Consider the following 15,675-nt stretch of genomic DNA (forward strand, 5'->3'; position numbering starts at 1 on the left):
GGCTCGACTGTCTGAACGTAAGGGTCTTGGCCCTCACATACACGTGTCAGGGCAAAAATCATATCTACAAATCCAACAAGAAATGGTAAGTACTATATCATCGGTTCTTTTGAACTTTTAACTCTTGCATCTTGCATCTTGTTCTTTTAAACTTTTAACTCTTGCATCTTGTTCTTATCATTGCAGGAAGAAGAATTGGAAAGACCGGTGAGTCTTGGTGAAGTTTTCATCAAGACTCACACAAAAGCAGATGGGACCTTTGTAGACCGAAAGGCAGAGAGCGTGGCTGAAAGATATAAGAGGAACTTCGAAGCTAGAATTAGTAACCAAGGGGCACTAGACTCAGATGCTTTAGAGGAGCTAACCGTAGAAGAGGAGAACGACCTCTTTCTCCAGGTAAGTCCTCGTTTTTTGTTTGTTGTTTGTATTTTATAATATAGTGTGATCGTTTGTTTTTTTTTTTTTTGAATCATTCTTTTGTTGTTGCAGTCGACATTCACAAATGAAAGAGGCATTCCATATGGAATTGGAAGCCTTTCACAGTCGCATATCAATGGAAAGAGGAAGTACCCGGGTAGCTCTTCAACATACAAGATTCTGCAAGAACAACTAGAAGAAGCTCAACGCAAAATAGAAGAACAAGCAGCTGAGAATGCAAGGCAAAAGTCCGAGCTTACAAGAGTTTCTGCAGAGCAACAAGCCAAGATCGACAAACTCTCCCTGGTCGAAAGGTATTTGGCTGCAACTGATCCAGGGTTTTTAGACTTTTTGGCCGCAAACAACACCTCTGAAGAGCCAGATGCTGCACCGATGACTTCTGCTCCTCAAACCATTATTCTCCCAGAATCATAGGTTACTCTACCTCTCTGAACTCTTTTGGTCTCCTTTGAACTCTTATCAATGGTGCTCTCTAGTAATCTCTCAGAATCTTAGGCTCTAGAAATTTTTCAATGACTTTGATCTCGTTTTGACTTATCTCCATTGTTGTATATAATAACTCATTTTCCAATGGAAGTTACTATGACATTTGACTTTGTATGTGATCTCTTTTTTTTTTAGAAGAACATATGTAATTTAATGTTTATATGCTTCTTCTTTTCATATATATAGTGTCAAATTATTATGTGAAACAATTTTTTTTATAAAATCTATAAGTGGATTCAAATTACAAGGTATAAAGGAGCAAATTCGTAATACCAAAATGAATTTCATTATGAAAACAGTCACAATGCAGTAGTAAATCAGTCGCAACGTTGTCGGGAATTAGTCGGTACATAGTCGTTAAATTACACCAAATTACCGTTTGAAAATGTAAAAATAGTCGCTGTTAGTCGCGATTGAGTCGCAAATGTAGTCGTTATTCAGTCGCAAAATTACCGACTGATTAGCGACTAATTTACTTCGAGAGGCTTTAGTCGTTAATCAGTCGCTATTTAGCGACTGATTACCGACTATTTTATTTAGTGACTCAATATTGGCGACCAATTGAATTAGTCGCTAATACGTCGTAAATGGACTTTTAGCGACTACATAGCGACTGTTCTTGTGGTCACTAAATCCATGTTTTCTTGTAGTGCCCGGCCGCTACGGCAACTGGTCATGTCCGGGCACCGGATCCGCTTATCCGCTAGGAGATCGATCAGATGCGGACCCAGTACGAGACGAAGATCGACCAGTTGTACGATCTCTTCGAGATTATTGGGGCCGACAATCCGGTGCTCATGGCGCAATTGGACAGGCTGCGGGCAGCTGGAGTTGTCAGATCATCTGCGTCACCTTCTAGGAGGCAACCACCGGTGCAGACGGACGAGGAGATGTTCCGGTCTCTCGAGGTTGATCCTCCTAGAGCCGGGGATCAGGCGCCGGAAGCCTCCAACCGAAGACCCAGGGATCAGGCGGCGGAAACCTCTAACCGAAGACCCGGCAAAGAACATGTGGAGCAGGACGATGCGGAGCAGGCCGGTGACGGGATCGACCTTAGTTTAGATTTAGATCTTTAGGGTTTTTTTGTAATTACTAAAATTAATTTTTATTTGAATTTTAATTAAAATTAAAATTGTAAATTAATTCTTTTTTAATTTAAATTTTAATTCGAATTTAATTTTTTTTTAATTTCATTTATACAAAACGTTGTATAATCGTCGTAATATTATTATTATTATTTTATTAAACCATCGTATATTCGTCGTAACTCGTACGACGAAGTTATGACAATATTATACGACGACTGATACGACGAATATACGTCCGTGTTTTAAAATATTTTACGATTGAATTACAACGAAACTTGCGTCGTATATTTTACGACGATCCTACGTCGATTTTTAACACGACTTTACGACGGTTTCAGTCGAAGACCAAATCGAGACAATCCGATGTAAAGTCGTCGTAAACTGTACGACGCGTTTACGACGATCTTTTTCCATCGATGTTACGACGAAAATAAACCGTCGTAGATTATACGACGATTTTACGACGATTTGTCTATTACAGCGATTTGAAAATCGTCGGTAGTTTGTCGTAATAGCCCTATTACGACGAATTAGCGACGATTTTGACCGTTGTAAAACGGTGTTTTTCTTGTAGTGTTAATTTTTTTAAAAAAATCAGTTAATCCTATGATACTGTGTCCAAAAACACCTACCATAGAGATGGTCTTAGTGTACCACTTGATTTAGGTTTTTTAACTCATCACAATCAATTTTGTAAAGTTTTGAAGTTTTTATTGGAATTCAGGTCATATTAGTTATCTGAAAAAGATTTTGCTCTGAAATATCAGAATTCCACTGATTCGCATTCAACCATTTTTTAGTGACGTTCAACATATTTCTTAATCTTAAAAGTGGGTGACTTAGAATTTTAAAAAAAAAAGAAAAATTAAAGAATAATTATAACAAATGACCATCCCGACAAGACTATTTGCAAAAATGACCAAGAGCAGCAGACGACACTGTTCAATTTTTTAAAATACCCTTTAGCCCATACTCATCTATGCGACTACCTACACTATAGAGGAAATTTTGTCAGATTCCTCAAAAATAAAATATTGATTATAATCTAGACTCTGTCCCTACGTGGCATTAATTTGGGAAACTATTCAATTGTAACACCTTTTCAAACCAAAAATTCATCTGGTGTTTATCTTTCTGGCAACAGAACCGACGTTTACAAAAGACATCATTTCACATATTTTTTATCGGCTCTGGAGACTGTACAAATTTCGAAATCGGGTGAGTGCTCCTTTAACCAAGATGGAACCATTGCTGCCGAAGAGAATATCGCCGCTAGCGAAGAACCAGGCGGCAAGAGAGTTAATTGCTATCACCAGTATGATAAGTGTGCATCTATCTGAATTGGTTGCACACTGATATAGTCACCTGATTTCTCCATCATTGATCAAATTAAATTTCTTTTCTGGTTTTTTTGTAAGGAAAAACAACTTCGTATTCAACTGTTAGAACGATGATGATCCTATTAGATTGATGCTAACGTATATAATAGTGTGTATTTATCTAAATTACTTTTATAATTTTATTATTAGACTGCTAACAATATATATAGAGTGTTATATATATTTGTAGCGTACTAACTACAAAAATAACATCTATAACAATCTAGATAATTTATTATTGTTATCAATCTAACATATTTTTTACCATGTTAACTATAAGGTTAGACATTAATTTATATGTTACGTGCTAAGTATATCAATAACATCTTTAATCATTTATATAACTCATTCTTGTTAGCAATTTAACATATTTTTTATCTAGTAAATTATAATGTTGGACATTAATTTATATGTAACATGCTGAGTATATCAATAATATCTTTAATCATCTATATAACTCATTATTATTATCAATCTAACATTATTTTTATCGTGTATATAATAATTGTTAATCTATATCAAAATATGTAACTTGTTATTATAATGTATATGATACGTCTAGGAAAAAAAATTTGTATGGCTGTAATTTCTTGCATAAAGATATTGTCTACTCTATTTATATTTTAGTCCCCTATAAATTGTACCATATTGTCAGAACCTGCTGTTCATGTTAAGCTTCAGTAAAATATTTGAGGGTAAGATTGTCATTACTGATGACCATGAACACAGTGATAACAATTCTTGGTGGGCCTTTGGTCATGCAGCGAATTTCGTTCCCCATTTGATATATTCACCTAATTCACTCAAAATTAAAAGCAGCACCCTCGAGAACTTTTCTATGGATTGATAGCAAAAGAGGCTTTAAATAAAACTGTTTCAAATTAAGCGGCATTTGACGTTGATTATTATTAATTTAATAAAATAGTGTCGTTTTATAAACTGTCTTAATATCGTACGACGTTAAGTATATTAACTTCATTTTTATAAATGACATTTACTTCTACATCGGAAAAATTGTGTCGGTTTTATTAAATCTAATATTAGTTTAATTCTGACTCAAGAGTCAAACCCTCTCTTTTTGGATCATTTATAAACCGACATATATCAAAATTTTATTTTTTAAAAAATTATTTTTATGCTATTTAATATTGATAATAGTAATTCAAAATTCACAAGATAACTCGAATAATCAAATGTACTGTGACTTTTTAAGTTCAAATTACTATAAATTTGTTTTGCCCAAAAAAAACTCGAATAATCAAAAAACTCGAACAATAAAAAAAACACGAATAATCTAATTGATCAAATACAGAAATCTGTTTTACATAAAATACAAACGTCACTAAAACTATAACATCACATCTGCAATCTTATTATTTGTGTATTCTTCTATTCTCCTCTTCGTATTATTTGGTGCTTTTGTAAGTTGTAACCTTGCAGGCCTGCAATCATACACAAATTTTGGAATTATATAAATAAAATAGAATACAACCTATAAAAAAAATTATGTAGATATGGTTCTTTTTTTTTGTCGTCATGTAGATATGGTTCTTACATGGTCATTTGACACAGTAGACATTTACGAAGAATGTCAGATTCTGCTGGTTGAAATATGTTGTTAAGCTCATATATCCCCACAATTTTCATTCACCTGTAAAAGTAGTAAACTGTGTTACCTTTTTCTTCTTGCCTAATACAATTCAAAGCCAGCTTAGCAAAGAAAATCGAGCAACAGCATCGATGATGAATTTAATGAAGAATGCTAGCAAATACACAAGCACAACCAAAGCCACAACATTCAGATGAGTAGTAATATTTACCATAATTAATCAGCAACATTACTAGGTCCCTAAGCAGACACTACGAAACTAAACACTGATACCATCTCACAAACGTTCATAATCAAATTAAATCATCATTCCATCGGGTTTGACTAAAATAACTGAAACATTCGTGAATAACTTTTTACATACATGTAGTCACATAGCCATTTAGAACCAATCTAAACAAAAACACTTTCTATTGTGTAATGAAAAGGAAACAGAACCAATGGTTTACCTTCTGTCACTTGGCCAAAGTTAGAGAAAGCTTGCTAAAAGGAGTTCCCCCATGAGAGACTTGAAAGCAAATGTACATACACAAAACGTTAAAAAAACTTATCAAATCAAGCAAATGTGCAAGCAACAAAACCAGTAAAAGCAAGGGAAGATATATAAACCTACCACCAACAAAAAAGCTTGGTGACATGTAACGGAGATAGTCAAGCATAGATGTCACTTGAACATTTGAGCTTTGAGAAACCCCTTGCTTCAAAATATCATTAAGCTTGTTGCAGAAGGCCATTTCAATAAACCAAATCAACAAGCCACTACTAATAATCATTTCCAATTTTGAGATGTCTGAGCAGGATAAACATAGAAAACGATAATCAAACAAGCTATAAGCGATAATCTGGCCAGTTCCTCATTGTTCAAATAGATAGCATCTCCTTCGAAGCTTAACGAGACCAATCCTAATTTCAAACTCTTCCACACTGGCATTTCAATTTTCCGCATCAACCTTCACGATTCCCATTACCTTATTCAATGTCTAATGACCTAACGGCGAATCTGTCTGGTCATGTTCCAAGTTAGAATGCGATACCTGAGTTGGCGGTTTTGATGAGCCAGGATGCTCGTTCCGTCTCGATCCGTTAACAGAGATCATCGGTTTTAGTTATGCTTCTCCGCCTCTGAGCTTGATTCCAAACAGAGACTGAAATCAACAAAATCGGAAATCTCAAGCAGCTTAGATGAAGAAGATCGGAAATAGAAGAGATCGGGATTATCGGAACTTTGCTATGAAATTTGTTGTGTAAATTGTCCCACATCGACAGTTGCTATGAAAAAAGAATCTGAGAACTCAATATAAATAGGGTGTTGTGCTCTCATATTTGTACAACGAACAGACCTCTATCAAAAGCCCATTAGGATCTGACTATCTTATTCAAGGAGATCTATCAAGTTAAATTTTGTCACTAAACCGGAAAGTAATCGGTTTTAATCAATTTGCTGGGCGATAAATCGGTATAATATCGGTCTACGGTTTGTTTGACCGATTCGGTTCAGATTTCAGCGATAGGGCAGCGCTGGGCGCCTAACAGGCCGGTAAATTTGTTAGGCACGATATCTTCTGTCTGCCATGGATTCCAATCCTGCTTCTCTCGCTTTGAATCACTCAAAACCTCCGATTGTTGAAGCTTTTAATGGTTCATTGCCCGAAATTAATGATTCTGTAGCTAAGCCTGAATTATTGCAACCTTTATTATCGGAGAATGCTGTTAGCAAGACATTGAATGATAACAAGGATCAATCTGGCGGAGAGGAAGAAAACACAAGCCGGAGAAAACGTCGGAGCCGGTGGGATCCTCCGCCTACTCAATTGGTTAATAACCCTATCACCGAAGGTGGTGGTGGCGGTAGTGATTCCAATACTGGGATGAAGAAGCGTAAGTCTAGATGGGCAGATGATGAGCCAAAACCGGTAATACAGCTACCTGATTTCATGAAGGATTTCACCAGTGGTATCGAATTTGATCCCGAGATTCAAACTTTGAATAGTAGGTTACTTGAGATCAGTAGGATGTTGCAGTCTAGTATGGCTTTAGATGATAGACCGGAAGGACAAAGGTCTCCTTCACCAGAACCTGTGTATGATAACATGGGAATTAGGATAAACACTAGAGAGTACAGAGTGAGAGAGAGGTTGAATAGAGAAAGACAAGAGATCATCTCTCAGATCATTAAGAAGAACCCTGCTTTTAAACCTCCGGCGGATTATAGGCCTCCTAAGCTCCAAAAGAAGCTTTTCATTCCGATGAAGGATTTTCCCGGTTACAATTTCATCGGTCTTATTATTGGTCCCAGGGGGAATACTCAGAAGAGAATGGAGAGGGAAACAGGTGCTAAGATTGTGATTCGGGGAAAAGGATCTGTAAAAGAAGGTAGGCTCCAGCAGAAGAAGGATTTGAAATATGACCCTTCGGAAAATGAGGACTTGCATGTTTTAGTCGAGGCTGAGACTCAGGAAGCTCTTGAAGCTGCTGCTGGTATGGTTGAGAAGCTGTTGCAACCTGTTGATGAGGTGCTGAACGAACACAAGAGGCAACAGCTCAGGGAGCTTGCCACCTTGAATGGAACGATAAGAGATGAAGAATTCTGTAGGCTGTGTGGTGAGCCAGGACATAGACAGTATGCGTGTCCTTCTCGTACAAATACCTTTAAAAGTGATGTTCTTTGTAAGATTTGTGGTGATGGTGGACACCCTACTATTGATTGCCCGGTGAAGGGTACCACTGGAAAGAAAATGGACGATGAATATCAGAACTTCTTGGCTGAGTTGGGAGGAACTGTCCCTGAATCTTCACTTAAACAGAGTCCCACCTTGGCTCTTGGTCCGGGAAGTAATCCTCTGTGGGTTAACAATGCGGGGAGTGGGGCAAGTGCGCATCCTGGTTTAGAGTCAATTTCGGTCAAACCTTCTAAAGAATATGACGAAACAAATCTGTACATTGGGTTTTTACCTACGATGCTTGAAGATGATGGCTTGATTAATCTGTTTTCACCTTTTGGTGAAATTGTGATGGCAAAGGTAATCAAGGACCGTGTGTCTGGTTTGAGCAGAGGCTATGGTTTTGTGAAGTATGCTGATGTCCATATGGCCAATACTGCCATTCAGGCAATGAATGGTTACTGGTTAGAAGGTAAAACACTTGCTGTTAGGATTGCTGGTAAACAGCCAACACCATCTGGACCTCCAGCTCCTCAGCCACCAACTCAAGCTTATCCTCTTCCAAACCAGCCACCCAGTGCCTATCCTTCACAACAATATGCCACTGGTGGGCAACTGCCAAATCCTCCCTACTCAACAGCTCCAGTTCCTTGGGGTTCTCTTGTTCCTTCCTATTCTCCATATGCTCCTCCCCCTCCGGGTTCTTATCATCCTCCCCCTGGTCAACATATCTCTCCTTATGGAATGAACTACCCACCACCACCTCCTCCTCATGTGACACAAGCTCCTCCACCTGGCACCGTTTTTAGTGAAAGCCAACAAAGCTTCCCACCAGGGGTACAAGCAGACAATGGTACTACTGCTTCATCTGTGCCAATGAGTGTTTATAGTAGCTCTTTGCCTGGACAGCCTCCGTACATTAGTTATCCATCTTATTACAATGTTGTTCTACCTCCACTGCCACCAACACCGGCTTTGTCTACTGATCATTCCCAAAGCATGGGTTACAACATCCCACGGGCTAGCAATCCTCCTTTGTCAACATCTGATCACTCACAAGGTCTAGGTAATGCACCTTGGGCACCTAATCCTCCTATGCCACCTTCTGCTGAATATTCGCAGAGCATGGGAAACATACCATGGGCTCCCAAGCCTCCTGTACTGCCACCTGCAGAGAATCCATCCTCTGCTAAAGATTCTGAGTATGAAAAGTTTATGGCTGAGATAAAATAGCATGTGTGTTTAGAGGAGAAACTCCTTAGGGGAGAAGGTAAGATATCCTCATTTAATGTTTTTGTTTTGTTCTTCTTAAAGGTATTGAAGCTCAATTTTGAAATTGAATCTTATAGCATTAGCATATGATAAAAAAAAAATCTTCCTCAAAGTTTTTCTGCGATTTTAAAAATATATTTTCCCAAAATCATTTTTTAGACACTTGTAATTGCAGAATAAACAAAGTCGAGCATGTCTTGCCTTGTTTCCTTCCTTTTTTTCATAAAAGTTTTTATGCTTATGTTTTTTTAATGTATTTCTCTGTTTATAGTTTTGTCACATGAAAACTAATTGTTGTAGCTCATTTATCTTGTCACAGTGAGCAATCACACAGCCTAAAGGTGCACCTATTCTGATATCCGACACTGAAACATAGAACTCTGAAGTTGGATGTTTGAATATTTGTCAATCTAACCTGAAATTTTTTTTCCTCACCACTATTTATCAAGTAACTCCTAATGTGTTATCTGTCCCATATAAAATGCATTTGTTTTTAGTAATTCCATTTGACAAGATCTAAACTGCTTCTAGCATAAGTTCGAAAAGTTTGTCTTTGTTATTGTATATGGCTCATTAACACAAATCTTTGTTTTCTTTCTACTGTTTAATTTTTTTTTCAGGCGTGATGTTTCTTGGAGTTCTTGTACCATGATTTCTTTACACCTTTCTTGTTGGAAGTTTGGGACTCACATCTTAACCCTTGCTATGCTGTTGTGAAATATGCAGAGATTCAGGCTGAAAGCTCCCCAAATTCCATAATTGAGAAAGGCGATAAGATTTTTATTTGTGTTACTGATAATAGTTGCTGCTCTTTTGTAGGACTATATATGTTTCGGGTTCATGTTTTATTTCACAATACTCATATTTACCGGTGACCAGTGTGTTAGATCTGTTTTGAGCTCTCTCTCATTTACTCACAATTGCTTCTCACAATTGCTTTTATCAAATACCCAAATTCAAATTTGATGCAATCATTTCTAGTAATTAATTAACAGAAAATTCGACAATCAGGATTAGCTAGAAAAAAAACCATCAAAAAAAAGAGAGTAAATAAACACTTGAAACATAGTAAGTTTTTGGAAATCCTAAAAATCACTTCTTTAAATGAATTTAGGCAGAGAGAGAATAATTGTTACATTGTTGAGGAACTTACTGACGAGCTGAGTAAGCTGCAAAGGACCAGCACTCTGGGGAATATACATAGCAGAACCTAAATGAGTCTGTTAACAGACACATCACCATGTTCCCCATCCCTGCCTCCAAGTTCATCACGACGACGAAGGAGCTTAGCGAGAAAACTCCAACTTTGTAAAGATGGAAGAGGGAGACAAATGACGACGACGAAGGAGCTTAGCGAGAAAACTCCAACTTTGTAAAGATGGAAGAGGGAGACAAATGAAGTGTGATTTTCTAGGGGTTTGTGCTAAAAATCACACAAAAAAATAAACAATAATAGAAAAAAAATATATTATGGATCAATGAAAACTTGAACCACCATCTGTGGGGATGAACCCACGGCCAAGGGATTAAAAGAAACTGCAAAAGCTTGAGTAGAGGAGAAGGGCAGAGAAAGAAGCTGCACAAAGAAGAGAAACAGAGATGAAATAAACACACGATGCCAAGAAGAAGCAGAAGCTTGAAGAAAGTTCTCTTGTGGCTCCTAAGCTGTAATACCAATAGTTCACTTGGAAAGAAATCACTACCGCAACTTCATCATTCTCTGAAGATCTAAAGATTGGAATAGGAGCTTATGGTGCTGTTTACAAATGTAATCTGCATCACACAATCGCTGCCGTCAAAGTTTTGCATTCAGCTGAAAGTAACCTATTCAAGTAATTCGATCAAGAGGTACACAAAAATCCAAAAGTTTTTCTTGTTTGAAAGTTTTCTTTTACTGACATTTCTTTCTCTCTCTTAGCTCAAAATCTTGGTTCTCTTTTTTTAGGAGCATGCCCTGACCACGGTACTCTAGTCTACGAGTAGATGGAAAACGGTAGCTTGGAAGATAGACTGTTCCAAGTCAACAATAGCCAACCAATATCATGGTTCGTCTGGTTCAGAATCGCTTGGGAAGTCGCATCAGCGCTCGTCTTCCTCCACAAATCAAAACCAAAACCAATCATTCACCGTGTTCTTAAACTGGGCAACATCTTACTTGACCACTACTTCGTCAGCAAAGTAGGAGACGAAGGTCTCTCCACAATGATCCAAGTCGACCCCTTATCAAAAATTCATAATGTACAAACAGACAAGCCCCATTGGAACGTTATGCTATATAATCCTGAATATCAACGAACTGGAATGTTATCTCCGAAATCAGACGCCTATGCTTTTGGTATGATCATTCTGCAGCTGCTTACCGCTCAACCGGCTATAGCACTGATGTATACAGTAGAAATAGCCATGGAGAACAACGACGACGAGGAATTGATACAGATTCTTGATAAGAAAGCAGGTGATTGGCCAATTAAAGAAACCAGGCAATTAGCAGCTTTAGCCTTGTATTGTACAGAGCTCCGTGCTAAAGACAGGCCTGATCTAGAGAATCAGATTCTTCCAATGTTGGAGATCTTGAAGAAAGTAGCTGATAAAGCATGAAACTCGCTTTCTGATTCGTCGAAGCAACCTCCAAGCCATTTCATCTGCCCCTTACTTAAGGTAACAATAACTTGTTTCTTACGTTATCTGTTTACTTGCGAGAGAAGTCAGGTTAGTTTAAGAGAGTAATGTTGTTGTTATGGTATGTTTGCGGGATGTGATGCAGTAGCCATGCGTTGCGACTGATAGGTATACTTATGACCGGAGAGTCATGAGGAGTGGATGAAGAACCACCGTACTTCGCCGGTGACTGATTTGCCGTTACAAAATGTGAACCTTTTGTCCAATCACACTCTTTTATGCAGCCATCATCGAATGGATACGATTCTGACGTAAGAATCAGTAAGGCAAACAAAAGAAAAAGCGTGGTCCGTTTTGGTTCATGTTCTTGAAACTGCGTAGCGTTTTAAGCCTATTTAACCAGCGAGATGTTCTCACAGCCGTTTTTTGCGCTCATTTTATTTTTGTGGGTCAACATAAATTCATTCATTTCTTTAGTAACTTATTACAGTACAAGATTACACCTCCGGTTTGTAGGTCTCAACAAATACACCATAACCATATTGGTACATAATTACTTAACAAAAGATAAAGAAAAGGAATTGAAGCAAAATGATAATGCTCTCTCTTTTGTGCGATCATGTGTATTTATAAGATTGAGGTTTTGGTTGCATTTGGATTTTTATTTTATTTTTAAAACGATGTTTACTTTGTGGAATCGGATTAAAAGTATAGAAATGCATACCATTTCTAAGTGATACTGATTTGGATCAACTGATGGGATGAACATTTTGATCTTAATCCGATTAGCTTCTCGTGATCACAGGGTTTGGTTTTATTTCAGCCTCCATGTCGTCTAGGTTTAGATGCAAACCAAAATCAGAAATCAGTTTTGAACCACTTTTATCTTTGTTATAGATACTGTGAATATGTTTAGTATGCACACAAAACCATATTCAATTGTGTATGCTCAAAACGATAATAAGCATGGAGATATTTTCATCTAAAACAAATCATTTGGTCATTAATGATATGCAATTTGAGCACATATTACATTTTACACATATGATTCCGATATATTTTGGATTTGATTAGTCAGTCAGATTAATATAGAAATAATAAGAAATGAGGGCTATCATCTAATAGTAAAAATACTCATAGTCTAATGATTGGTGTTAGTGTTGTCATTGTGTCATCATCCGGATTCAAACCCAACATAATACATAATACATGTTATTGATATTAAGAAAACAAATCCAAAGGTTTAAAACAAAAAACAAAAGCAATATCAAAACCTGAAAAATAGCATTCAACTTATTAATTATTCAAAATATTCTTCGAAATTTTACATTTTACATCTTTACGCTCTTACAAATAATTTTGTTATCTCTTAACTTCTTACAATACAGTATAACGGAAAAAATATTAATCTGCTGAAACTAATTTTCTACTGTTTCATGGCTATTCCGCAGAAATGTATTTCATGTAAAGCTTTTCAATCATTTGACTTCCTCACGGACCTCACCATTGTACATACTATTCATCTTATATACTTTAAAATATGTAATAAACAATAAGAGAGAAAATGATTGAATGAGTTTTGAAAACGTTTTGTCTTATCCGATAAGTAAACACATATCAAAAGAACATAAATTAAACCGGACTAAAACATGTACTATATTTTATATCTAAATAATGTATATTGATTGACTTTTGGCCAAAAGTCGAGTAAACAAGTTTTGATCATTAACACGACTCAAAAATAATTAATTAGCCTTATAATCACGTTATTGGTTAGATAACTTAAAAATTATTTCACAACCAAATTCACGCGTAGCTTAGCGTGCGTGCAAGTATCCATTTGTTTGGACTACAAATTTGTTACTATAATAGTTTTTTTTTCCGACGAAATTGTTACTATAATAGTTTGGATTTAGGATCTTACCCAAATTTTATAAGAGTTTGTGAGAATTATGTTACATGCATTGACATTTTTTATACATACCATACCACTATACCATCTTAATACATAGAATTTTGAAATGACTTAAAATCTACAGTACTTAAAAATCGAATATCATCATGACACATTTAATCACTAGACCAACATTGATCTTTAAAATCAATTAAATAATAAGAAAAATAAAATCACATAACAAACTTTCGTTGTCCGAAAACAAAAATATATGATTCGTTGTCGAATAAAAATACCCTTATCGTTTTGTAATTAGACATCATTAATAGCCAATAGGATAAGAGAAGAAGGGTGATTACGCCATCAAAGGATCAGTTGTGGATCCCACTGAACATCGACGGATATTCGGATCCACCCAATCGGGTTTTTTCTCTTAGATCCGAACCCGAAACGAACAGATTCTTTTTATATTGACTTTTTCTACACGTCACCGTCCACTCCTGTCGTCGTCTCTTTGCCTTTAAAAGGAACAGTCTTTACCATTCCGATTATTTTCATTTCTTCTCCATTGAAATTAAAATTCGAAGGTTTCTTCTTTCGTACGATATTCCATTAATCAAAATTCGAAACTTGTCCTTTATATATTCCCTTTTCTTCGGATTTCGATTTTGTTCCATTGATTCCTTTCGCCGTGTATTCCCTCTTCGATAAACCCTCATTTGATTCAGATTTTTCAACATTTGGGACTTCTCTGAAGTTCTTATTTGATTCCTAAACACCCAATTGAAATTTTCAGAAAACCCAAATTTCTTTTTTTTCTGAGTGGGTTTTTCGATTGATTCAGATTTTCTCAATTTGTGTCACTTCTCGGAAATTCTCATTTGATTCTTCAAACACCCAATTGATATTTCAGAAAACCCAATTTTCGTTTTTTTTTTCTGAGTGGGTTTTTCGATTGATTCGATTTTCCAGGTGATTCTCCGATGAAGATTTATGTGATATTCCTTGTGGTTTCCTTGTTTTCTTCGGCGTTTTCCGACGAGCCGTCGATTCTCGAGTATCCGTCGACCCGGCACAAGAATCCCGATGACGGCGGCGACGAGGTCGATCTGCATTGCACGAGCTGGAGATTCGCGGCGGAGACGAACAACCTCGCGCCGTGGCAAACGATTCCGGTGGAGTGCGCCGATTACATCAAGGACTACGTTTTGGGTAAAGGCTACGTCACCGATCTTGAGAGAGTCTCTGAAGAAGCTTCGAACTTCGCGAGCTCCGTCGTCGAATCCTCCGGCGACGGCAAAGATATTTGGATTTTCGATATCGACGAGACTCTCTTGTCGAATCTCCCTTATTACATTGACCATGGCTTTGGGTACACACCAAATTATTCACAATCTCTCTCAAAATTGCGTTTGGTTTCTCAATCTTGTTCCTTTTGTTTGATGTTGAGCTTTTGATTCGGGGATTTTTTGCAGGCTTGAGCTTTTTGATCACTCGGAGTTTGATAAGTGGGTAGAGAGAGGAGTAGCACCAGCCATAGCACCAAGCTTGAAGCTTTACCAAAGAGTTTTAGATTTGGGGTACAAAGTTTTTTTGCTTACAGGGAGGAAGGAGAGCCACAGGCTTGTCACTGTTGAAAACCTCATCAGTGCCGGTTTCCAGAACTGGGACAAGCTTATTCTCAGGTATAAGTAACCATACTTAGTCATAGAAACAAAATGTAGCTCTTTGGTTTCTAGGTCATGCAATGTTTAATGCTGGTGAATCAATCATAAGGAGTTTTGATCTATGGATTGTATTGTTTATTGCCCCATTTGCAATCTTTTGTGTGTTCTCTTAAGACATTTTTCTTTCTTTGGACTTTGTGTATTCTATGAACAGATCTCCGGATGAACAGCACAAAACGGCGACGTTATACAAATCTGAGAAGAGGGATGAGATGGTGAAAGAGGGATATAGGATTAGAGGCAATTCAGGTGATCAGTGGAGTGATTTGTTGGGTTCCTCCATGTCTCAACGATCTTTCAAACTTGCAAATCCAATGTATTACATTCCCTGAAGAGTGAAGACAAGGGAGCTTTATTTGAATAACTTGCCTTCAAACACATTTTCTTAAATCGTATATACTTTTACCAGAGAGTAATCAAAACTGTTATTAAAGGTCGATTGCCTCCGCTTGTAAATTGTAAGCAATTTAAATTTATCAATGAATGAGAATGCTTTGTTTTCA

General features: G+C 37.0%; 2 protein-coding genes, 1 long non-coding RNA gene and 1 pseudogene across 3 annotated transcripts; 3 read left to right on the top strand and 1 right to left on the bottom strand.

Moving 5' to 3' along the window:
* Nucleotides 1–4,697: 4,697 nt before the first annotated feature.
* Nucleotides 4,698–6,256, bottom strand: LOC112086696. The gene is made up of 4 exons (XR_002899568.1): nt 5,614–6,256; nt 5,450–5,508; nt 4,947–5,042; nt 4,698–4,833 (listed from the first exon to the last, which is right to left on the bottom strand). It is a non-coding gene; the product is annotated as an uncharacterized LOC112086696 (long non-coding RNA).
* Nucleotides 6,257–6,345: 89 nt separating this feature from the next.
* Nucleotides 6,346–9,879, top strand: LOC18018667 (splicing factor-like protein 1). The gene is made up of 2 exons (XM_006401933.2): nt 6,346–8,930; nt 9,553–9,879. Exon 1 carries the CDS (start codon nt 6,572–6,574, stop codon nt 8,891–8,893), a length of 2,322 nt encoding a protein of 773 aa, XP_006401996.1. The 5' UTR covers nt 6,346–6,571; the 3' UTR covers nt 8,894–8,930; nt 9,553–9,879.
* Nucleotides 9,880–10,543: 664 nt separating this feature from the next.
* On the top strand, nt 10,544–11,977 carry LOC112086539 (annotated as a pseudogene).
* Nucleotides 11,978–14,019: 2,042 nt separating this feature from the next.
* Nucleotides 14,020–15,675, top strand: LOC18018669 (acid phosphatase 1). The gene is made up of 3 exons (XM_024156070.1): nt 14,020–14,817; nt 14,921–15,130; nt 15,327–15,675. The coding sequence occupies exons 1-3, from the start codon at nt 14,429–14,431 to the stop codon at nt 15,502–15,504; spliced, it is 777 nt and encodes a 258-aa protein (XP_024011838.1). The 5' UTR covers nt 14,020–14,428; the 3' UTR covers nt 15,505–15,675.

The sequence above is a fragment of the Eutrema salsugineum genome, unplaced genomic scaffold (assembly GCF_000478725.1).
Source record: "Eutrema salsugineum unplaced genomic scaffold, Eutsalg1_0 scaffold_2, whole genome shotgun sequence".
Taxonomy (NCBI): Eukaryota; Viridiplantae; Streptophyta; class Magnoliopsida; order Brassicales; family Brassicaceae; genus Eutrema; species Eutrema salsugineum.